Source organism: Salarias fasciatus, chromosome 23 (genome assembly GCF_902148845.1).
Source record: "Salarias fasciatus chromosome 23, fSalaFa1.1, whole genome shotgun sequence".
Lineage (NCBI taxonomy): Eukaryota > Metazoa > Chordata > Actinopteri > Blenniiformes > Blenniidae > Salarias > Salarias fasciatus.
Genome location: NC_043766.1, coordinates 21,003,876 through 21,028,073, shown reverse-complemented (window position 1 = coordinate 21,028,073; position 24,198 = coordinate 21,003,876). Strand labels below are relative to the sequence as shown.

At 41.9% G+C, this 24,198-nt stretch overlaps 1 protein-coding gene across 1 annotated transcript; it reads left to right on the top strand.

Annotated features, from left to right (window-relative positions):
- The first annotated feature begins 235 nt into the window (after window positions 1-235).
- Window positions 236-23,924, top strand: colgalt2b (collagen beta(1-O)galactosyltransferase 2b). Its single transcript, XM_030083845.1, has 12 exons — window positions 236-508; window positions 13,047-13,157; window positions 14,150-14,267; window positions 14,835-14,969; window positions 15,054-15,258; window positions 17,365-17,484; window positions 17,869-17,942; window positions 18,150-18,256; window positions 18,704-18,836; window positions 19,595-19,722; window positions 19,815-20,021; window positions 22,705-23,924. Exons 1-12 carry the CDS (start codon window positions 288-290, stop codon window positions 22,976-22,978), a joined length of 1,833 nt encoding a protein of 610 aa, XP_029939705.1. The 5' UTR covers window positions 236-287; the 3' UTR covers window positions 22,979-23,924.
- The last annotated feature ends 274 nt before the right edge of the window (window positions 23,925-24,198 follow it).

Below are 24,198 nucleotides of genomic sequence, written 5' to 3'. Positions count from 1 at the left end.
GGACGTGTATTTGAAAGTTCAGGTGTTTTAATATTTAATTACAAGTATTGTCATCAGAGGGTGGGGATGGCATTGCTGCACACTCCCCTCAGCAGCAGCCGCAGGAAATCAGTGGGGATGTAGGAGGGGTAAAAGAGGTAAAAAGCCCTGTGCCCACCCACCCTCACCCCCTCTCTGGGCTCAGCCGCTCCTCTCTCTGCCCCTCACTCTCCCTCCCTCCCTCTCTGTCTCAGTCGCAGGACTCCGGGTCCAGGTCGGGAGACGCGCGGCGGAGTGTGGAAGCCAGGATGCGGGCTGTCGGTGTGCTGTGGGCGCTGCTGGCCGCCCTGCTGCCCCCCGGCCGCTCGGAGCTGGCGACGCTGGTGCAGGAGCAGCTCAAGCCCGAGTCGTCCATGCTGAAGCCAAAGGTGATGATCGCCATCGTGGCTCGGAACGCGGCGCACAGCCTGCCCTACTACCTGGGCTGCATCGAGAGGCTGGAGTACCCCAAGGAGCGCATCGCGATCTGGTGAGAGCTCTCGGAGGGATGCGAGGCGGAGCCGCACCTGAACTTCACTTTCAGCCTCATTGTCGCCGCAGTCTGTCGCTGGAAGTTTGTGTCGGTCCTGCTCCCAGAGCGCGTGCCCGGCACAGTAGGAACACAGAGCGTGCAGAGGAACGTGTTGCGGCCAAAAGCAGCGTGTGTCCGCCTAATTATTATTGCGGGTCGCCAAACGCTGACATGCAGACCTGTTGCTGCGTTTTACGACGTGCACCTACCACGCGTGTTCACCGGCGTCCAAATTGGCCATTTGGAAAGGAGATGAAAGAGCTGCTGTGCATGTTAAAGTTTGGCTCAACCCTTAATCGCGACTGCCTCCACCTGATTCAGCACAAACCTGCTGAAACGAGACTTTAAAACAGCAGGACAGGTAGCGCGCGCACCGGGTAGGGGCTTATAATGGTTTGGTGTAACAGGAGCAAACTGAGATAATAAAGGTATTTCAAAGAGGGACCCCGCAGGTGAAGGGATGAAAGGAGACATTGAGCTGGTCTGACAGCAGGACGAGAGGGCGTGTAAGTCCTGGCAAACCATGCGTAAAATGTGTGTGTGTGTGTGTGTGTGTGTGTGTGTGTGTGTGTGTGTGTGTGTGTGTGTGTGTGTGTGCGTGTGTGGTATCTGGACGGGTCTTTGCATCTGGGTCAGAGGAAAACAGATTCTCAGAGATTTCTGTCTACATGTGGGGAAAAAATATCAAACAGCTAATTAGATGTATGAAATCTTCAACACATGCAGACACTTTTTGCTCTGACTGCTGGTCTCTCAAAGCCTTGACAACAATCCCTTATTTTGCAACCCACCCTTCCTTTGTTGACTGTCTTGCTCTTCTTTGTTTATGTTTTTGATTCAGAGAGTATAGAATTTCCTTTGAATCCAGTAAAACATTAGACGATTAATGTAACTCAAGGCTATTGTTAACAAATTTTGTTCAGAAGTAACTTAACTGCTTATTTACAAAGGCGTGATTAGCATTTTCAAGTGTAGATTGTAGAGGACTAATTAATTATAATACAACAATTTGGGTTTAAAATCTTAATATCGGGGTGTCTGAAAAGAGATAATTGCATAACTGGAGCTGAGATGCTTCTTGGGTGGCTTTTCAATGATTGTTTGCTTCATTAAACAGCAATCCCAGCCATCCTCTGTGCAATGTTCAGTGAACAATTTTCTCTTAATCATGGACTTTGAGTTGATGCCAAACACTCCTGTTGTTCAACTGTTTTTATGACATTTTGTCTTTTGACAGTATGGAGTACCTTAAGGAAAAAGAGAGACTGGCTGACATGAGATTAAAGTTCTCTGACTGGAGGTGTGCCAGAGGCATTGTGGTTACATGATACATGTCTTTACCAGCAGGCGCTGGCACTTTTTTTAATCACTGCTCTCATCTTGTCTGTGTAGATGAGCGACTGTGAAGCCACAGTAGTTTTCAGGAACTTGTGGTTTGCGCACCACTAAAGACTTTTCCCTCTTATTCCTCCTCTTGTCCTCCGCCTACTTTAACCACTCCAATTGGGAAATTGTAGTAAGTGTCAACCTCAAGTGGAGGGGCTCTTGAATTCAAGCCCCACTTGCATCAATTTCATCCAAGTTGCAATATCTTGTTGTGGTGAGCCGTGTAGAAGTGAGCAGCTGAATTGACAATGCTCAGGGGCAATGGGGTGAATCGCTTGCTGATTTAAATATTGCTCATCCCGCCTGAGCAAGACTCTTGACTCCCACTCATTTAGGAGAAGCACCTATTGTAAAAGTTCAGCAAAATCAAAGTTGTGGATCACATAATATACTGTAGTGAGGATATAGTGCTTACAGCGGTGCCAAAAAAGATGTTCAACTAAGAGTAATACTTCGTTCTCCCATTTTGCAAGAACAGTATCATGATACATTAAAATGATGATAAAATGAAGAAGACAAAAAGAAACTGGATTCCCAATGACTCCTAGAAATAACAAGTTGGGAAGAATTTTTTTATTTGTCTTTAATTTGTTTTCACTAGTTTCCATCTTGCTTAATTGTTTTAAAAGAGGATTTTAATACAAAAGAATGATTCATGTTTTATATGTATTTAGATAGAGAGGCTGTAGCTGATCGTCAGATGACGGAAGCACCAGAGATCCCAGATTGCGCCCGTTCACATTCTAATCTGATCAGATCTTCTCCACCCTGTTTCTTCAGCTGACGGTTGGGATGGTCAGTGAACTCTGCTTCTCCTTAAAAGTTTTCCCTCCACATGTTGGCACGGTCTCCCCAAGAAGTGGCAGCGCAATGAGAAAAACTCTCACTCCGCTGTTAAAGGATGAAAGAATGCAGGGAATTAGAGGACGAGGGGGATGGTTGGGCAGAGACAGGGTGGTCAAAAATGTTGGGAAATCACCCAGAGGGCATAGCAGGTTGTTTAATCCACATTCCCACAGGAGCTTGACTAAATCCGTTCGCTTCTTCGCTCGTGTGCAGTTTTTTTTTTTTTCTTATCTATTCTTGTGCACCCATCAACAGACCCATTGTGAGAGGTAGCATGTGAGTGGACATTTCATAACAATAAAACACACCCAGATATGGAAACGCTGGATCTGAGACAAGTTACAGTGAAACTCCACATGATATCATGGACTCATTGTTTTGAGGAGTAGTGATATAATACATGTAAATGTTTTCTGATGAAGAAAAATACTCTTTTTTGTTAAAGGCAGCTCAAACTTAAATGAAGATATTAAATAGTTAAATGGACATTTGAGGACCAGTTTGCTTCTGTATAGAGAAAGATGATGCATTACAGTAGAGAGAGCAGCAGAGGTGATTGGGAAGGGGATAAAGACCGATTGCATACGATCACGTATTGATGTTACGGAAAAGTTAATTGATGCTTTTGTCAGTTTTTTTTTCTCCCCATCTGCTGGAGCTGCCGCTCTCCATGAGGAGCTTCAAAGAGAATCATAAAGTGTTTCATAAACAGTGAACTGTGTCTTTATGTTGACATTTGAGGCATATTACAGACTGCTAAGCTGGGACCACAGTCCTGTTATTTGCTTGTTGCGTTGCTTGTTTCTGGCTGCTGGCTGCTCAGTGCCTGCCGGCTGTGTGCATGTGGCAAAGTGCTTTCACAGGTGCAGAGTTTAGGGGTCAAGATGATTTGCGGACTTGTCAGAGACAAACTCACCGTGGATATGCGAGGGCTGACGTCACCGGTCTTGCGTTTTCACTGTCATAAACTTGCGCAACTTGTTTACTTCTTTTTATAAAATAACCACTCATTCCACTTTTATGACTCTCATTGTATTAAATTCTGAAGAAACAATCACATTTGGGGTTTTGTGGTTTGAGCGTTCAGTGTTTCTCATTATACTTGATTTACAATAATTATAGGTTACCACAAAGCAGCTGAAGAATTCAAACCATGGCTGGTATTTTATTTATTTCATTTATTTTCTTTCAGCAATAAAGGCATTTATTAATCTCAAGATGGACCCAAAGCCTTAAGCGTAGTATGACTGTGCAGTGAAGAATTTCTTTTACTGTGGCCTAAATGCATGCTGGAGAACTCACTGACAGATGAGCCAGCCACTGCAGCCGCAGTCAGGTAATGATGGGTTTTATTTACCTGCATCCTGCACCTACTATATCATGTTGTAAGGAGGGTTTTGACTTTTATGATTTGATGCAGCATAGCTCAAGCAAAATATGAATGATTTTGACAAATGCACTGTCTTATGTGGTAGTGAATGGTCCTTCATAAATTGGAGTCGAATGCTGAGTTTGAGTCTGTGAATTTCATTCTGACCTTGCAGTGGGGGCTTAAACCGCTATCCTTGAGATTGGAAAATCAACAGCAGCCATCCCAAGTTGTGAAAGACAACCGGATGGTTAAAATACATCTTCTATTCTAGTTAATTATATGCAGTCCATTTACATTTAACACAACATAGCATCAAAAGAAAAGTCGTCGTTTTTGCACTAACATGCTCAGTGCTGACTTTGTAAGAACAGCACTCACTTTATGAACAGCACTGTTTTTGGACGAGAAAATGGAAACTTTAAACAATGACACTTTGATTGCAGTTTCCATGAGTTGAAATAAATTAACACATAACTAAATGAATGAACACGTGAAAGTGAACTGACGTCATCTTTACCAAACCTCTAAAACAAAGCCAGTTATCTGACAGAATGTGATTTCGCCTGTTAGTGATGAGTCTTTTGTGCTGTTGGTTTGTTGTCCTTTGTGGTTCAGAACTGCGCCCATTTCAGTCGAAAGGCCCACCGATATTTTAGTGATGCACTAAAGTTGTTCATTACAAAAATGCATGCCCTTACTTTTTGCAGCAGATCTTTTGAACGTTTTGGTGATTCCCTCTAACAATATGGGAGATGATGGTTGAAAACAAACGGAGTAAGACAGCCATCAGTCGTGTGACGTTGCACAGTTCCCGTACCAGGTGTGTTACCTTAGGGATCATTCCTATACAGTGGGAAAGGAGCAATAGCTGTCGGTACTGTCACGCAAGGATTTTGTGTTTTCTCAACAGCACTTTAATCCAAGTGCACAAGACAAATCATCAACATATGATGTCCGCATGTGATGTTGTTTAAGGCAGACAGCACTGACTTTTTGTCAGTATTTTTGGCGTGTGTGTGTGTCACCATGTGTCAGTTCACAGTGTTGGTGCTCATTATGCCAGTTAGTCCATTTTATTATTTAGTGGTCAGATGCAAAGGTCATGCCTGTGCGTCTCTTTCTGTACGTGTGCTTTTGATAGATATGTGTTTTTTGTTACACACGTGTGTGTGTGTGTGTGTGTGTGTGTGTGTGCGCTCTGCTGTGCTCCTCTTGTTTATCCTGTTTCCATTCATTTTCCCATTATCCAATGAAGCACACAGAGGGCCAGAACTGTGCAGAGTAACAGACCCAAATCTGCTCCGACCTCCAAATCAGTGTCACCTGAGGAACCGCATTTGCAGTCATATCTAGTTTGTAAGAAATTTTAAAGGTCCTAGTTTTAGGATACATTTCAGATAGTCATCCTGGCATTTTCCAGACAAGCAGCTCATGAACTCACAACATCACAGATGCTGAAAAAGATGCTTCCATGCATTTCCACAGCTCGACACTTTGCTTTGAATGAGCTGATTCATCTGCAAGTTGCAACTGATATTGCAGACATGACCTATCTTCTCATAGCACGTTTTTTTTTTTTGAAGATCAGACAAAAGTCTGTGAGAGATTCAGTTGCATGTTACTAAGAAGGATCTAATTATGCTATGACACAATGCTGAAGGTCTAACAAGTCAGACAGTGTACAAATTATTATACTTTTTAAAAAGGCATGAAAATGCGTCAGAGCAGAAGCTACCTGAGCTTTCCAACACAAATGTAATAGTTGCTGGGCATCACAACTGGCATCACAATTTGTTTATTCATTTATTTTTTTAAATCAAATTTCACATATATTTGTAATTCTTGCTTTATTTTAATTAAGTTAAATTTATTTTATTTTATTTTATTTTATTTGATTTTATTAATAGCCACCTGTTGGAGCAGTGGCTATAGGACGCGCGCGTGTGTGTGTGTGTGTGTGTGTGTGTGTGTGTGTGTGTGTGTGTGTGTGTGTGTGTGTGTGTGTCTGTATGTGTCTGTGTGTGTCTGTGTGTTTATTAGGTTGTTCAAAAAAGGTGAAAGTGTGATGTAATGCCCTGTGTTCCACTTACAGTATGAGTTATCCCATGTCCCATTTGCATGTTATCCCTGAGCATGCATGGATTTTCTTCTGGTACTCTGGCTTCTTCCCACAGTTCAAAGCCATGTGTTTTCAGATAAACAATTCGGATAACTCTGAACCACACCTGTGAATGTGTTTGCATGTGGTGCACATATGATGGCCAGATAACATTACTCAACTCTCAGCAGGGAATTGCTGCTGCCATCAGGAATCCTAACCTGAAAAAAGTGAGTGCAGAAAATGAATAGAGGGATAGACAGAAGATGTCAGAGGAATAACTACCCACGAAAAACACAAATACCTGAAGTCTTTAGTTCAGTGAAGATATTTTGCAGCCCCAATACTTCCTCTCGATTTTACTTCTTCTGCTATTCTAACATGTGGAATATTGCTCATATGATTAATTGAACAGAAATTTACTCAAATATGATTGGTGTATGGTGCAGTTGGGAAAGCTGACTTGGGTAAGAAAAACCATTTAGTTATTAGGTGAATTTGGGGACGTCCATTGTTTTAGCAATGAAGGAAGGTTGTGCCATGCAGTGGAATATTTAATTGTTAAAATGTGCAAAAAATGGGGGAAACGTGGTGTGTCGGTGAGTCTTTTTTAATGGCTGACATTGTTCTATCACTAGTAATTACAATGCATCCCACTAGTTGCTTTCCTTTCCAAACACAGTGACCTCAGAGCTTAATGTTTTCCAGACTTGCTTTCAGCGTTTCGATCTATAGAGCTGCAGCAGAGATGCAGCTGGTTATGTTGCAGGAATCATGAAGGTATTCGTGGGAACTTTATCTCTGCAGACCAACACATACCTGTTTAATCAGGTCCAATAAACATCACGCTTTCACTCTGAAGTCTTTGTGCTTCTCAAGCTTTCTCTCTGTCTCTGTTTGAGCATTGAGGGTTGTTTCTCTGCTTGGCTTCAGATGGTGAATTTTTCCTGCGATGCCCCATCTGTTGTAGCACGCTTCCAGCAGTGTTGTCAGAGCCAGGCATCATGGCAGCGTGAGAGCTGGCAACCTTTGAAACCCAATGGCGTCCTAATGTGGGCTTTCTCATCTGGAGGGGAGGAACGTCTGGAGATGAAACAGGCTGAAGTGAAGCAGAGAAGAGAAAGACACCTCGGACGAAACTGGTCCACCGTTCATCATTCAGCTGAAGTGTTTGGAGGAACAGCTTCATTTCTAGAGGAGTATTAATCAGAACAAATATTGCTCATGTTCTCAAAGGAAGAAATTTAGCAACATCAATCAAACAACTTAATTTCACAGATTCAGCAGTTTTTTTTGTGTCTTTTAATTATTCTCACAACCTCCACTGTAGATTCTGTTAATGGTAATAAATGTTACTTATGCACGATACCTGTACTCACGTTTAAGAGTGTTTTGCACCTGATCTTGTACAGAACTAGAAACGTACACTAATTGAAAACTCAGATTCTTCCTTTGTCAGAGCTTCACTATTAGACCATGTGACTCTAGATATTAGAGATTTGAACATATATGAGCTTAACGGCAGGACAGTGATTTGTAAACATGAATAACTTTCTTTTCTGATATTTTATTTATTAATGAAAACATAATCCTTCTATAAAATAATTTCTCCAGGTTTGACAAAGCTAATGTAGTTACTAATGTATTTAACTTCACTTTAAAATGAAAATGCTATAAAAGATCACAAAATAAGGAACCTTTTTTTGCTAGTGAGAAAAAGCGAGTCTGTGTCTTTTTCTTGTAAAAGATAAGGACAGCCACAGGTGTATAAATACCAGTTCAGAATAGGCTTCTTTTTGAAATTTATGCACATCGAACAAATCAAGTACACATTATGTAGCAGCTGCTAATAAAAATACAGAGAAATCTAGCAAATACCACACAAAACACTCAACTTCACTGAGTTTAAACATAAACATTTAAAGTACACTTCTATCAGAAAATGACTTTCTTTGATGCGTTATAGTAACAATAAAAAAAAAACCACTTTCATTTAGTATTTACCTCCAATAAATATCTCTGAAACATCTTGAATATGAATGTCAAACATTGCACTTGAGCGCCAGCCTGCCAACCTGAGCTACTTCTGTTGACCCTGAGAGTCATGAGGAATTTCAGGCAAGAGGTCAAGTCTCACCGACCACACACTGTCCCCCCCTCCATCTCTCTATCTACCTATCCTCCTGTCTCTCTCTCGTTTGCCCTCCAGAGGTCTATACGGCCACGTCAGCCTGTAGACCATTCAGAACAGTCAGCACACACACATGCATGCAGGCACAGTTATTTTATTTTTAAAGGGATCCATGTTCAGGTCTGAAAGATGCTTTCATGCTTCTTACTTGCATGCGGCACCCTGTCATTATTGGCAGTGATACCGGATAGTTTATTGAACCAACAGTTAGGTGATATGCGCCTGCTGGTTCCATTCAGACTGGTGTTTACCTGAAAGAACCGCTCTCAGAGGCAAGCCTCTGTGTTTAAGGTCAGCTCAGGTTTCTGCAGTGGGCAACGGTTAAAGGTGTGAGCAAAAGAGCCAAAGAGAGGGATGTGAGTTGTGCTATTGTCTTACTTGAGCTTATGGAATCCCATGAAGCTATTGGTATTTACCACAATATGGCAATGAGCAGAAAGATGTGCGAACAATATTCAAGGATCTAAAAAAAACATTTAGTCAAATACAGTATGCAAGCAATCAAAAACAACATTGAGTGATAGAGAGAGGGAGTGGTGTTGTGTGTAGGTGAGGCTTCAGGAAGCATGTGTTGTCCAGATGCTGATCATAAAGATAGAGGGAGCGAGGAGGCCTGAGCCCAAAGCTGCAGGCAGCAGAATAATGAGGCTACAGCTGACTGTAAACTTCAAAAAAGTAACGAGGGGACACAGCATGAGGCAGAAGGGAGAGATATAGACTTTTGGAGGAATGAGAAGGGGAATGTGAGGCTCAGAGCTCATATTAATGCATCTTTGAGCTGTGCTGTATCCTATCGTAACCTCTGCTGTGCATGGATGTGTGCACACCCATCCTGATTCCACTTCCCATAACCAGATGGATAAAATACTCCAGTGATTCAACACAAAGCACGACCAAAAGTTTTTAAATGAGCTCCAAAGACTCTTGTGACTTTGGTCACAAGTATCTTATTTGTATTAAAGGTCATGGAAACTGGATAGCAGGTTTGTTGTCTCCTTCATCAGACTGAATGTGCTGAAAGTAAGGGAGACGCAGGAGAGCATAAGATAGGCGGCATTCACAGGCGGCCAGAATGTGTTTGCAGTGGCTGATGAAGCATATTAGAGAGACAAAGGCTCTTTGTTTCACTGTGCTTGCTTTACATGCCCACACTATGTATATGTGCTGCTTTGATGATCACATCACCGAGTTTCACATATCCAGAAGTCCTGAGGCACACAGAGATGCAATGTTGGTAATGGAAAATCACACAGTGTACTCAGAGTCCTGAGAGCTCCGCTGGGCTGGGCAGTACGAGAGGCGGGATTACAGGATGTGCTCGAAATGAAGAAAAAAAAAGAAAGAAGAGTCAAACATAACATTAAATCTAAAGAAGGGATGTCACTCATGCATTTTAGACTTTTATCAAGCATACAAGGAAGCATTTCTCATAGTACTGGAAACAAAAGAAATCTTTAGATGTCCTAGAGTTTCAGTAGTGACACTACTGTGACAAAAACCTACTATGATATAAATAAAAAAGAAAAAAAAAACAGATACAAAATGATCCTACAGTTATCATCACCTGCCCGGCTAAAGTTGAGCTCTGCAGTGCATGAATTTTCTGATAAACAGCCCAAAATTAAACGTCCACTCTGAGTGGTGGAGTTACCATCATGCTGAGGGACAAAGCAAAGCTTTGTACTAAGGATATCAAAAGAACATATCTATATATTTTCATGAAGTTTCAGGGGAAAAAAAAAACATGTCAGTGTTAGAAAAAAAGGACAACAAGCCAAATCACACATCCAGCAGCTCTTAGGGAAAAGGCAATAAAAGGAAAAGTTGGGCCTATTTTGGCTGGCCAGCAAAAGTCCTGGCCGAAGTCCAACTGAAAATGTCTGTTAAAGAGCTGAAATTTGCCTTTGCAGCGAGGACTCCTTGAAGAGGGTCAGAAACAAGCAGCAGAAAGACAAAAGAAACTTTCAGATGGATACAAGAGATATGGATCAGTTGTCCACGATGCCAAAAATATTATTGTCACAATGCATCGTAAATTGGATTTTCAAATTTTCCACACTGGAAATGTTTTTACTTGTTTTTTTTTAGTAACTTTTGGCATTTCAGTAGCTACTTTCATCTTCAAACTTGGTTCATTTGCATTTCTTTGTGTAAATACAAATAAAAATGTAACCAAAAGGTTTTGAGCGCCAGTAATACTGAGCAGCACTGCATGTATTATAGCCGGCTTCTCTTCTTTTCTTTTTTTCAGGTCTTTTTTTTAATGTTTTTGCTCCTAAAGCTTCTTAACAGATTTGAGGATTCAAAACAAATGTGTGTTGGTAAAATCAGCTTATTTCTTCAAGTGACTTGCCTTTTGAAAGCAAATTTGCTGTTTATTTGGAAATTTGAGTCTATAAGTAGCATGAATTCAGAAAAGTACTTACCCTGTAGAAAATCCAAAAAAAGATAAGTTTTGTTTTGTGTTGGGATTTTATTAGGTGAAGCAAAAGCATCATTAGCATTGTTGTGTGATGTTTCAAAGCAAAGCCTTATGTTTCAGACATGTGGGGGTGGCTTTAATGAGCTCTGAGGAATTGATTTTCTAATCAGAACCATCTCAGAACATTTTAATGTTTTTTTAATTTGTTTACCACAAAACTAAATAAAAGAAATCAGATTCTGTTTGCCTCTCTACCTCAAAGACTCTTCATGTGATATGTTGTCTCAGACATGCAGTATGTTCCCACTCTCTGCACAGTGGGCTGTGTTTCTTTTTCTTTTTTTTCCCCCTCACCTGCCAGTCATTACCTCATGGTAAATCTTGGCCTGCAGCAGCTTCTGTCATTGGCATGTTGGAACATATTTATTTCCTCCAGTGATTTGCAGTTTGGCTGCGGCACAAACATGTAAACGTATGTGCACATCTGCTCATTACCAGAGAGTCAGGTGTTTCACTGTGTTCCTCAGCTGCGATAAAATCAGCAACCTCCCATCACGGCCGGGCCTCTTCCTTAGCGGACACTCACAGGCAGTTATTTGTAAATGCACACATGTATGTGCCTGCATATGTGCAATGTCACTGTTTTGTCCCATACTCTGAACTGTTCACACCCACTCTGGCAGGTCGGTTCAAAAGCTAAACTAGCACTTGTGCAGTACATAAATGTCATGGCCGTACTGCTGTAAAACAAACATTTCCCAAGACGCAAAGATGAGCATCCTCCTGTTTGGCTGCACATCTGCCGGTACAGGCATGCTCATGCTCCTGTGCCATTAGACTCAGAGACTGTGTGGCCGGGGTCCCTCCCCACCTGTTATGCTTGATGAGGACTTTATCTGTCCGACTGAAGATGATTGAAATTCCAAACACGGGGAAGCTTTAAATCTGCCTCAGTCTGAAGCAAGACTGCACATGTACCAGCGTGATTTCTCCTCACGCGTGTGATCTGTCTCTGTGCATCGGAGCAAGGTGCTTTCTGACTATTTCTAAATGTGACCTTCTGTTCTGTATTGAGAGTATTTTGACTAAAAATGTGACAGGATGCACACAAGTTTGTGTTGTTATCTGAGTACATCCATCCTAAAACTGGGTGTGCTTTTGGAGAGAGTACAGCCAGGAATATTACAGCAGGCAGTGGAAAACTCCACCTCACTAAGTGTGCTTGTTTGTGTGCACACATTCATTTATAGGTTTCTGCTCCACACTCCAAAATGGCATTTTAAAATGAATAAGGATTGTGCAAAAGACGATGAGAGATTATGTTTGCTTTTGGATAAATTTACAAATGGGAAGTGATGTGAAGGGTCATGCATGATCTGTTTATGAAATCAATTTTTACTGCACAAATTCAGACACTGACTCTATTCTCCTCCTTTCACTCACACATTAGTCACTGTCTTTAGTGACTAATTTCTTGATGCAGAGGTGGAAATTTGTGCAGAGAAGCAGTCAAAACCAGCAGCTGCTGACTTTAACATGATGTACTTTCTGGATAGGTGCATTTGTACACTTAAACTTCTGTTCGTCACATTTTGATGTTAGGTTGTTTATGAGTTGTAGATCAGTCGTCACATTTAAATCAACCCCACTGTTGACTGGCTTTTGCATTTTGACCAATGTTTCCTCAGGAGGTGTCATTGTTGAGAAAAAGAAAAAAAAAGACAACAAGAAGGAGTGATCTTAACTTGTCAGATGATTTTATTTTAATCTAGATGGAATCATCCCTGTCTGCACTGTGGTTCGTCATATTTTGTGCAGGCGAGTTAAGCAGAGCGGAGTCTTGTCAGCTCTGGGCTTTCCTGCTTTAACATCAGACAGTAGCTAGACCTTCTTCCATGACATGTTTTCTGAATGTCATGACTCAGAATGTCACAGCCTCTCCTTTGTTGATTCAAGCTAACCACACTTTGCAGCTCTCTACAGGATGCTCGACTCTCCTTCACTTCCACTTCTTACAGATCCCACAAAACTCTCTTGAGCATGTTGTTTTTGTTTTTGTTGTTTTGGTTTTTTTTGTGTCCAAGTGTTTAGCAGATGTAAAAACTGTGTGGTCATTTCAGAGTCTTGAACTAAAGCTGTTCAGTTGAAAATGACTCAGTGTTGTTTGGTTTAATTTTGCAGGGCAGCAACAGACCATAATATGGACAACACCACCGCCATGTTGAGAGAGTGGCTGAAGGGAGCTCAGCGAGTCTATCACTATGTGGAGTGGAGGCCAATGGAGGAGCCAAGGTGAGTCCAACCATCTTTCAACTATCAACTATCTTTCTAGTCAGTCTATTATTATTTGTTATAGCAGAACAAGAGGCAAAAAGGGAAAAGAAAAATTGGGGGGAAAAATAGTGTGTTATTGGTTAACGTTATTTATTTATCCACAGTCACATTTCCATATTATCTTTCTTTTTTTTATTTACAAAACTCCATCATTATCTTGACACACTCACACCACAGGCACATTCATGTACACACACTCATTCAAACATCACGTACAAAATAAGTGAAACCAATAAAGACGTGACTACTTCCACAAAGACTTTGTGTTACTGCAGTTTTAGTATACAAAGCCTCAAAAACAAATTCCATTTTGTCCTCTGGCACTTTATTTTAAAGCAACACTAAGGAACTTTTCAACCTTAATAAAACATTTTAATATCTTTTGCGATGATACATCAACTTACAACTAGTTGAATGACCCCTCTGTCACGGCCTGAGGGCGTCAGCATTGCTTTCACTTGGACTAAGCAGCGGTGAGGAGGGTGGTAGGAACCCTGCACACTAAAAAACTCCAAATGTGCGGACTGCTTTACGGCATGCGTCACTTCATGATATAACATTGTTTAGCCACCATTAGATTCATTACCTCGTCGTTATCCGTCCTTCTCATAGCCCCTGGAAACAAATGAAGGTGAGTTCAGTCCGACAGCATGCCACCAGGAGCAGCATTTTACCACGCCACGCACTAGTCCTCATGAGAACTGTAGTATTCGTTCAGGCAAATCATCACCGCTTTTGTCCACTGGCGCCGCCAAAATCAACGAAAACTGAAAGTTCCTTAGTGTTGCTTTAATGTCAAATTAAAATAAAAGAACATTTTCATGACTTCAGCTTTTTAAAATTTGGTGTATCTTTCCTTTTGCAGTTTGGAAATGTTTTATCATTAAAAAAAACCAAAAAAAAAAACCCACACATTTTGTACACTGAGAACCACTTCGTTTTTTACTCAGGTCCTACACAGATGAGTGGGGTCCAAAGCACTGGCCTCCTTCCAGGTTCAATCATGTGATGAAGCTCAGGCAGGCAGCGCTGAAAGCCGCCCGGGAGCGGTGGGCCGACTACATCCTGGTAACCTCTCTCTTCAATATTAATGCCGAACAGCGTGTGTAGTTTAACACTTGGAGTTAATGAGTATGTGCACCAGTGATGAGTTGTGAAAGAAGTATCAGGAAAGCTGCGAGGCTTCCAGATAAAAACTCTTCTTTGGTTTCTGCAGGGAAACAACGCTTTCAAATTTAAGTCAATTGCAGCAGTATTGTTACTCATATTGATGTGTGAAAATAGACTGATGGGAAAAGTTAGATGCTGAGTAATATTGAGTGAGCTCACAGCTGCCGAAGAACAAAATGACTGTGAAACATTGAATGAAACAGCTGACTACAATCAGCTGATGCAAGAGTGACGTTCCGCTTCCCATTCGGCTGTACAGTTAGAGTACGAAATCTTTTATCATTTGTAGGCGATCGTCGATCATCAGACACCATTGTGATGCTTTCATTTAGATTTAATAATTTACTTAATGCATATTACATTATGCTAACCAAGCACAAGCTGTGCAGTTAAGAAAAGATTACAATGATAGTACTTTTTTGTTTTGAATCGAGATCTCCACATTCAGACTGTGTTCCCCTTTAGTTTGTAGACAGTGACAACCTGCTGACCAACCCTCGTGTCCTTAACCTGCTGATTGCTGAGAACTTGACCCTGGTGGCTCCGATGTTGGAGTCTCGAACTCTTTACTCCAACTTTTGGTGTGGTATCACTCCACAGGTAAACCTCAGACCCAAACACAGCGTCCATCCGCCACAGGGTCAACATATTAAACCACGCCGTCCTCTTCCCTCTCTCTGTCAGGGTTACTACAAGCGAACCCCGGACTATCAGCCAATCAGGGAGTGGAAGCGGCTCGGCTGCTTTCCTGTCCCCATGGTGCACAGCACATTCCTCTTAGACCTCCGTCGTGAATCCAGCAGGGACCTGGCCTTCTACCCCCCTCACTCGGACTACAGCTGGGCATTTGACGACATCATGGTGTTCGCCTTTTCTGCACGACAAGCAGGTCAGTTTCTCACCTCTTGCTGAGACACAAATGTGCCCGCACGACGTCACCTGAATCAGCCGAAGACTCATCTGTGCAGCTCAGCAATTTACTGCAAACAAGTATTTGATTATTGCTGCATTGTGGGGGTGCTTTTTGAGTGGCAGCAGATAAAAATATATCTGGTTACCTGAGCGAAGTAACTGTCGTGTCATTTAACACCGTCTTTCAGTTATCTTATTAATACCTTCTGCTCTACAAGCACAGTCTTATCAGTTATTAAAAAAAGGTTTCTGAACTACTGACCATGAAAAAAAACCAACAATTGAACTTCTTAAGTGTACATCTAATGTCAGCAGGACCAGTAACCAGGAGTTTAGTGATATAGTAACAGAGCTGATCTTCACTGGTTACAATAGCATAATGTTAAACAGTCAGCCTCAGAAATGTTAAAATGAGATGTAGCAGCACAGCTTCTCGATTTACAATTTCACAGTTTAATCTGTCATTTCAACTGCATTACAGATTCCATTATAATAATCAGGTACTAACTTATAAATGCTGAAAGTGAAGTCTTACACTGCTGTGTTATTTACATCAGTGGCTTAATTGTACTTTTGTAATGATTTTTATATCTATGCAGATGTGCAGAGCACAGGAAGGATTTATGGTTGGTTTTATGCACATGCATTTAATTAAGGCAGATGGGTTAGAGCTCGGATAAGTAGATCCATGTGTGTTCTTGACAGAGTCTGTGCCTTTTTACGAGTTTAAAAAAGTACAGGTTTTATAAGATTTGTGCGTTTAAAATCAGGAATCTTCAATAATAAGCAAAAAGGACTGTTTTCATTTTAGTGTATTGACAACAATACCGTCTTGAAATTTCATTAAAATGTAAACAAAGGGTTTTTCACACAGGTATACAGATAAGAACCATGCTACCAAAAAGACTTTTTAAAAATTAGCTCTATCTTCACAATGTTGCACAGCATATAGAGTAATCACATCTCTGTTGAAGTTAATCCTCATTTTATTGCTTTTATCTCACTTTGTTTGCTACTCATGCTGAACAGGGTTACCACACATTTCTTTGTAATTGAAGCCATTATCATGACTTTTTTGTCATTGTCATGTAGCATGCATGAATGGCTGATTCTGTTTTCGTATGTTGTAGCTTAAGTTATCAAGTACAAATGTTTAACAACTTGGGTTCACAAAAAATATGTGACATATTCAAGAAATTAATAAAAGGGATTTATTTCATGACAATGGAGATATTTCACACAAACTTGCCTATTTTAATATAATTTCTTCATTGCTTTATGACTTTGGCCCACACTTAAAAATACAGTTTCCTACACTGTGCCTGTGGATCACTTATAGAATCTGCATGCACAACAGCATAAAAGGTCATTTATTTTGAGGTTTGCTTTTCTTGTAGCATGTACTCTCCCCCGTTAGCATAAGCGATGTCTAAGTGTTGGTCTGAAAACTCAGGAACATTGGATATGTTCTGACAGTCAGTCACATTCCACCTGTTCTGTCATTTTCATGTTGGTTTTAGATGTCAGGGTTGAGGTGTGTGTGTGTGTGTGTGTGTGTGTGTGTGTGTGTGTGTGTGTGTGTGTGTGTGTGTGTGTGTGTGTGTGTGTGTGTGTGTGTGTGCTTGTCAATGTGTTTTTGTGAGGTTCAAAACCATGGGCCACACTACTGACATAATGTAATTCACTGTGTAGAAACAATAATGTTGGACCTCATGTACAAAAATGAGCCACAACATATCAGGCAGTGTGAAAACACTGGGAGCGTTAAAAGCAGAAGAACGGAAGACATTGAGGGATTTGAATGACTTTCACATGGACTAAAATCATCGTGGTCAGACAACATGGTTGGAGCATCTCTAAAACATCAGCTCTTTTGTTTTTGGATTGTTAAATTGTGTTTTAGGAGTAAAGCTACAATCAGACACAGGCAGAGTGCCGTCAAGGTTAGGGCTACAAATTTATTTCTGTTGTTTAAAATTGTGATAATGTGCCACAAAATGCATTTCATGAACAATCCAGCCCCACAGCTAATGCTATACAATAATTTTGGACATGTTTATTTATGTTGATGTGTGTGTCACAGGTGTGCAGATGTATGTGTGTAACAGAGAACACTACGGTTTCCTGCCTGTCCCTCTCAAGGCACAGCAAAATGTGGAAGATGAAAATGAGAGCTTCATACACACCATCACAGAAGCACTGAGTAAGCATGCGCGCCTGTACACACACACACACACACACACACACACACACACACACACACACACACACCTGTTGTCACTTTACAATCTGTTGCTCTGATTACGTCTCTTCTCTGGTTTGTTTCTTCTTCTCGAACTTCTTGACCCGAACTGATTGCATCTCTTCTTTCTCTTTTCTTCCATACTGTCTCTTTCCCCTCCTGAACTCCTCTCTCTCCACCTCTCGCCCGCCTCAGTCTTTGTTGCTCCCAGTTTGGTCTCTTTCACCACTGGAGCCTGGACTTTACAGAAACTAAATTAAAAGTAGAAACATAATCCAGAGGAGTTGTTTTCTAATCCTGCTTTTGTTGTGTTGCCCCTCCTCTCCTTCCTCCCTCTGTCCACAGTTGATCATGACATTGAGCCCTCTGAGCACGTGCACTTCCCGTTATCGCTGCAGAGCAAGATGGACTTTGATGAAGTGAGTTACGGGAGTGACAGCTCCGCATGCAGGAGCAATTCAACAACTTCCTGTATTGAAATTATTGCTCTGAAAGTGCTCTGTGTGCTCTTTTGAGCCTTCAAACCAACACTCAACCACAAAAACAAATTGAATCCTTTTTCAAGAACTGCAAATATATATTTTTTTTTTTTCCTACATCCAGTTTTGCATTGTCTCATTGTTTAGATTTTCCTGATTAATCTAAAGCGCCGCCTGGACAGGAGAACCAGGATGTTGAAAACAATGAGCTCGCTGGGCCTCCACGCCACGCTGACAGACGCAGTGGACGGCAAGTAGGTCAACAGCGCACGGAGCTGTCTGCACTTCATGAACCAGCCTACATTAATCCTGCCGACGCTTTGTGAAATCCAGTCCAGTTTGTGTAACAATTCAGACTAAAAACACAAGTGTTGGCATGATACTGACTTTTCTGTTTCTCAACTATTACCACATTTTCTGACATCTATACCCAAATATTTGGTGTGGGGAGGGATTTTGTATTTGTAGCAATATGCTAGACTTACATTTTATTCTCAGTGCTTACTTTAAGCCACTTTTGAGAAGGTCTCACTCCTTTTCCCAGCCTTTGTTTGTCTGGCAGTGTGAATTGCTTGTTGCAACCAGCTGGGTGGGACTCTGCTATGAAGTCATTATGAATGATCAACAGCCGGCAGCATGACTCGATGCATGACACAGCCTCCTTTCTTATTACCAAGCAGTCTCACTTTCCCGTCTTTCAGGGCTCTCAATACGTCACAGCTGCAGGCGCTGGGAATAGAGATGATGCCGGGCTATAAGGACCCGTACTCAGGTCGAGTCCTGACCAGAGGGGAGATCGGCTGCTTCCTCAGCCACCACTCTGTATGGACACAGGTGAGGGAGGATCAAGGGCTGGCTTATTTGTAATGTAATCTGCTGAAATGTCCCTCCGCAGGCTGTTGAACCTCAGTCATGCCAGGTTTAACCTTCCTAAGTTGTCCCTCATTTGAACACAGATATAGAAACAGGATTACTAGGATTGCTATAGCCACGAATAATACCAAAGACTATCAATGTGGAAAATAAATCAATAAAGATAAAGCTTAGGAAGCACTTCGACACAGGAAGATCTTCAAAATACAATTTGACCAAAACCAACACCAAAAAAATGAGCACCAAAGCTTTGCTGTGGTTCAAGCCATCTGGTATGGAAACAGTGTTTGGATTTATTGGAGAAGTAAAGTAAAACAACTGTGATACTTTAACTAACAGACATTGTGATATCGGGCTGCGGTGCTCCTGCAAAATGGGTGTTGTTGTGGAAAATGCAATATGCAAAAACAGATAAGATAACAGATCAATGCTTTTGAGATGTTTTGCTTTACTGCTGGTTTCCACATTATTAGTTCACAAAGCCTCATTAACATTATGACAAAACCTGAGAAATTTCAGTCCCTAATTTCTGTTACATCGCTTTATGTATCTGATACTGCTTCACCGAAACTTCAAGGCCAATTATTGTGAACTCTCTGCGGCCTTTAAGATTAATTTGAAGTCAAATAAATAACTGCAAAATGTAGTTAACAATGTAGATTAGACATGTTGCTAAACCACCGCTTCATTTTCGTGTGTTTGTGTTTTCTGAATATCAGGTGATAGAGCGCGGCCTTCAAAAAGTTCTTGTTTTGGAAGATGATGTGAGGTTTGAACCGAGGTTCAAACGAAGGCTTCAGGCCATAATGGACGACATAGATAAAGCCCAGCTGGATTGGGACCTCATGTGAGTTTAAATGTGTGCTCTAAAAGCTCCTTTAGTATGTGAGGCCTCATTATGTGCAGTAACACGGTCCGTCTGTCCCGTTCTGTCTTCAGCTATGTGGGGCGAAAGCGTATGCAGGTGCAGCAGCCGGAGCAGTCGGTGGATGGTGTCAACAACCTGGTTGAGGCCGACTATTCTTACTGGACACTCGGCTATGCACTTTCACAGAAAGGAGCCAGGAAGCTCCTGGCTGCACAGCCCTTCACGAAGATGCTGCCTGTCGACGAGTTTCTGCCCGTCATGTTCAACAAGCATCCAAAGTCAGTATTTCCTTCAGTTCCCTTTAATTTAAAATGACATTGCTCAAGTGAAATGCAATTACTCTGAATGTATTTTCAACAACATAACATACATAATACAAAATGAAGACAGTTTTGTGTGTAAAATTAACTGTACAAGATCGGACTGCTTATGAACAGACAGACAAATATTTACCGAGGACCACAAATGCAGGACTGCAGGTGCGCTGCTGGCTTACATGAGAATAAATCAGGTGATGCAAAACAAACACCAAGATACAAAAATAAAAGTTAAATTTGAAGTGCATGAAATGTTGGCACAGATGGATCCTGTGCATCCAATAAATAGACTCAAAGGCTAAAATAAATCAGTGCAGAAACTAAATGACCTACTGTACAGTAATTATCTATACATAGATACGAACATGCATGTTCCTGTCCGTTTTGTGACTTTTGTGACTGTGGCATGGAGTGGCATGGGAATTTGTGCTTTGGTGGTAAGCCACAGCCTCCGTCCCGCTGAGCTCTGTGCTGTGTTCCCTATATGTCTCTGGTTCTCTTCCAGTTCATCCTGTCCCTCTCGCTTTGCCTTTTCTTCCCAGCACCACCTCCTTTTTCTTCTGTGCGCCCCTCGCACACAGGGCGCTGATTGTTCCTGGGGTTCAGTGGGTACGGAGCCCGACGCGGGACACAATGCACACTTTTCTGTTTCATATTTACTTGGGGATTCCTGTCGTGCCTCTCCTTCACCCAGTTGGGTGCTCTCTCTTTCACATTTCCTACCTTTTCTCCCTCCCCTGAACACCTTTGAGCACTTTTAATGGCACTTACACCTTTCACCATGCTTGTACTTGCACTTAACTCTTTACATTGTCCTCTTTCTTACCTTCTGCACGTCTTCACACACCTACGCCGTCCTTGTGTCGTTGTCGTTCCCCCAAATTCCTCCTCCTCCTCCTCCTCCTCCTCCTCCTCCTCGCCCTCTTCCTCTCTCTTTGAGGAATGTAGACCAGCATGGCTCTTCCTGCTGGTCTGAGAAGGGGGACAGGATTCCCATTGATGGAGCTCTAAGTGTGGGGGTAGTTTCGAGATGAACACTGTGCGTGTGTGTGTGCGCACTACTATATAAATACATGGAGATGTGTGTCCAGTCTGCAGTGTATAGATTACTTGGCAAATATAGCGTGTGTATTCAACACTGAGAGAAGGTGAGTTTGTTCTTGGAATGAGAGAAATAGAAAAGTGAAAAGGTGGCAGAAAAATATGTGTAAGTGTTGTGTTTTGTGCTTCGGTCAAAAGCAGGGATTCCAGGCTGTTCGGATGGTGGATATCATGTCGGACGTGTTAATTTTGTCACTCTGTTGGCTTCATCATAGTTTTATGCACAATTTAGACTTTAGCACGCTAAGAAAAGATAAAATCTGGGCACGTGACTATAAACTCTGTGTGAAAGGCCTTTTTGTGAGGAAAAGGTGCGGGTACATTCATGCTGTGTATATTAGCTGAGGTCCTTTGAGCACTAATAAAGGTGTAGGGTTTCACCGTCCTGGCAGAGTGCTGACAGGCTTTAAACTGATGATTGGACGGCAGAGAGTGAGCCACTGTGGTGACCTCTGTCTGCGACGGGCCGACGTGTCCAACCCAAACAGCCCTCTGCTGTGGACCAATCACACACTGATAGGACGAGATCCAATGTGCCGCTTGTTCTGAACAACAAGTGAAGGTGTGAGTCCGACCTGATTAGATAAAATGTGCTTCATTGCTTCTCAGTGCTGCTGCTCCGTTATGGCGTGCTGCCGCAGGTGTCAGCGATGTGTCAGTGTGGAGTAACTGAATGTGTTTTTTGTCTTGTGCCTGATCGTAGCCTCTGTTCAAACAAACACACAAACAAATGAGAAAATAAACCACCATTTTGTAGCATTACAGATTTAACTTTAATTTCTGAGTCATTGTTGTGACCGCTTCTCAAATAACACATTATGCAATACGTAGACTAATAAAAATATGATGATTGTGACAGAAATGTCTCTGCTGTGGAGAAAAGCTTCCTGTTCCTCATTTGGACATCCTGTAAAATTGCTGTCTGTGGTGAAGTTAAGTTCCAGTAGAGAGGAGATGGACACTGCACTTCCAGCTTACAGGGCTTCCAGTCGATTAGTCAGAGGTTAAGAGGAAAAGTCAAGTGCAATAGCAACAGAGCGTGCTTTCGGGACCTCTGGCACACAGCTGTCACAAACAGGATGAGCTGGTAATCATCACCGTGCAGGTGGCAGAAAACTGTCATTACATGCAAAAGGTTCATGCTCAGGCTCTGTACTTACAGAGCCTGAGCACCTCTTGTTACTGCTTGGAGCCGCATTGACATTGCTTGCTCTTATTCCACTTGTATCCCTGTCATTTCGGATCACAAAAGGGGTGGTTTAAATAAATATTCACTTGTTGCATGTTCTTATTCCTGAGGATTATTTCTGTTTCTTATCGATGTAAACTAGATCTCTTCGGGTTTGCGGCATTGCAAACAAAAACAAATAATTGAGACTTTTGCAGGGAAGTAAACTAATCCTGTATTACAGCTCAGCTCAGACACAGTATCTCCACACTGTGTATTAGGAAAATTTGTAATTTAATCGATTGCCAACTAAACAAAATATTTCAGATTAGTATTTACTGATGTCTGACGGTTTGCCTTCTCTGTCCTCCGCAGCGTTCAGTACATGGCTCTTTTTGAGCCACGGGATCTGAAGGCTTTCTCTGTGGAGCCACTGCTCATCTATCCCACCCACTACACCGGAGAGCCCGGCTACATCAGCGACACCGAGACCTCCACCATCTGGGACGACGAAGCCGTGGCCACAGACTGGGACCGGCAGCACGCCCGCAAGACGGCGCAGCAGGGCCGCATCCGACCCGTGGCACAGAACAGCGTCACAGGAGACTCGCCCCCTCCTGCAGCTCGAGCGTCACGTGATGAACTCTGATACAGAGATGTGAAACTCAGAGACAGGGACTCGTGGTCATGGATACATGTGGTGAATCACACTTGAAAAAAAAAGAAAGAAACACTTGAACTGCAAGCGGACATTTATTTACAAACACATACATGGATAAAAGCAGAATTTGGCTGTCAGTCCTGCCTGCTCGCTGAAGAGGGGGGTAGAAGAAAAAGAAGAAGACACACAAGAAGAAGAAGAAGAAGCCTTCAACAAAGTCTTTATTTATTCCTTGTGTGCCTCCTCTGGGCATGTGGAGACTGTTAAAGCATTAAAAGGCTCAAGAAACACATGGAAGACAGAAGCAAGCGTAATATTACAGATGTGAAAGTTGGAAAAAAAAGTTTTCAGAATTTAATTTTATGTTGTTTTAAAAGGTTTTTGTTATTTAAAGGGAACATGTGTGCTCTTAGGGGACAGCTGAAGAATAAAGGAACTTGAAGCTGTCAGAAACCAAGCCTTCCATTTTGAGTGTCAAACTGCGTCAACACCTCACTCAGCATCCCAGGGTTCGTTCGTGCGTGTACGTGGAGATATGCATGCACTGAAAGAGCTGGACTTCCTCTGCCTTTGTGGAACATCACATTGACTCACAGTCATTTCTCTTGAGACTCTCTCTAACCTCAACTTGCCTAACCCTGCCAAACCTTTACCTCTTTCCCAAACCTTAAAAGATGCCTTTCCTCGCAGTGTGTTGGTTTGCTTTGCTGTCTTTACGGATAAGCAGGTACATTCCCATAATGTGAGCATGTAAATAGAATCAGGTCTCCACAACATGGCTAAAACAGACACACACAAACACACACACTGCAGTGAGGGAAATAATGTCTTTTACTGTAAAAAAAAATAAGCTCTTCTCTTGCACAGCAGGCTGGTCCTGCTGTCTAACCATTCAGACCCCCAGACACAAATTTTGGTTTTAACCATTCCAGGCTCATGCTTCAAGATTTTATCTGTAATGAATATTAAAAAAGAAAAAAAAAACTGCATTATTGATCTTCATTTTCATAAACTGACACAGATGTTGTCAAACTTGCTTCCATATTTTGTGTTGCTTTTTTTATACACCAGATTTGTGGCGTTATGAAGGCAGAAGCACATGAAAAGAAGCAATTTCTCGGCCAGATTGAACTCCATGACACACAGCACTGGAGGATTGTTTATTTGTTTATTTACTTCCAGTTTCTGAGGAGCAAAAATAGAGTTTG

Coding starts and splice junctions, on each gene's coding strand:
- colgalt2b (XM_030083845.1), top strand. CDS start 288: ATGCGGGCTGTCGGTGTGCTGTGGGCGCTGCTGGCCGCCCTGCTGCCC. Junction 14,268..14,834: donor GGTGGGCCGACTACATCCTG/GTAACCTCTCTC, acceptor GTTCCCCTTTAG/TTTGTAGACAGTGACAACCT. Junction 20,022..22,704: donor ATGTTCAACAAGCATCCAAA/GTCAGTATTTCC, acceptor TGTCCTCCGCAG/CGTTCAGTACATGGCTCTTT.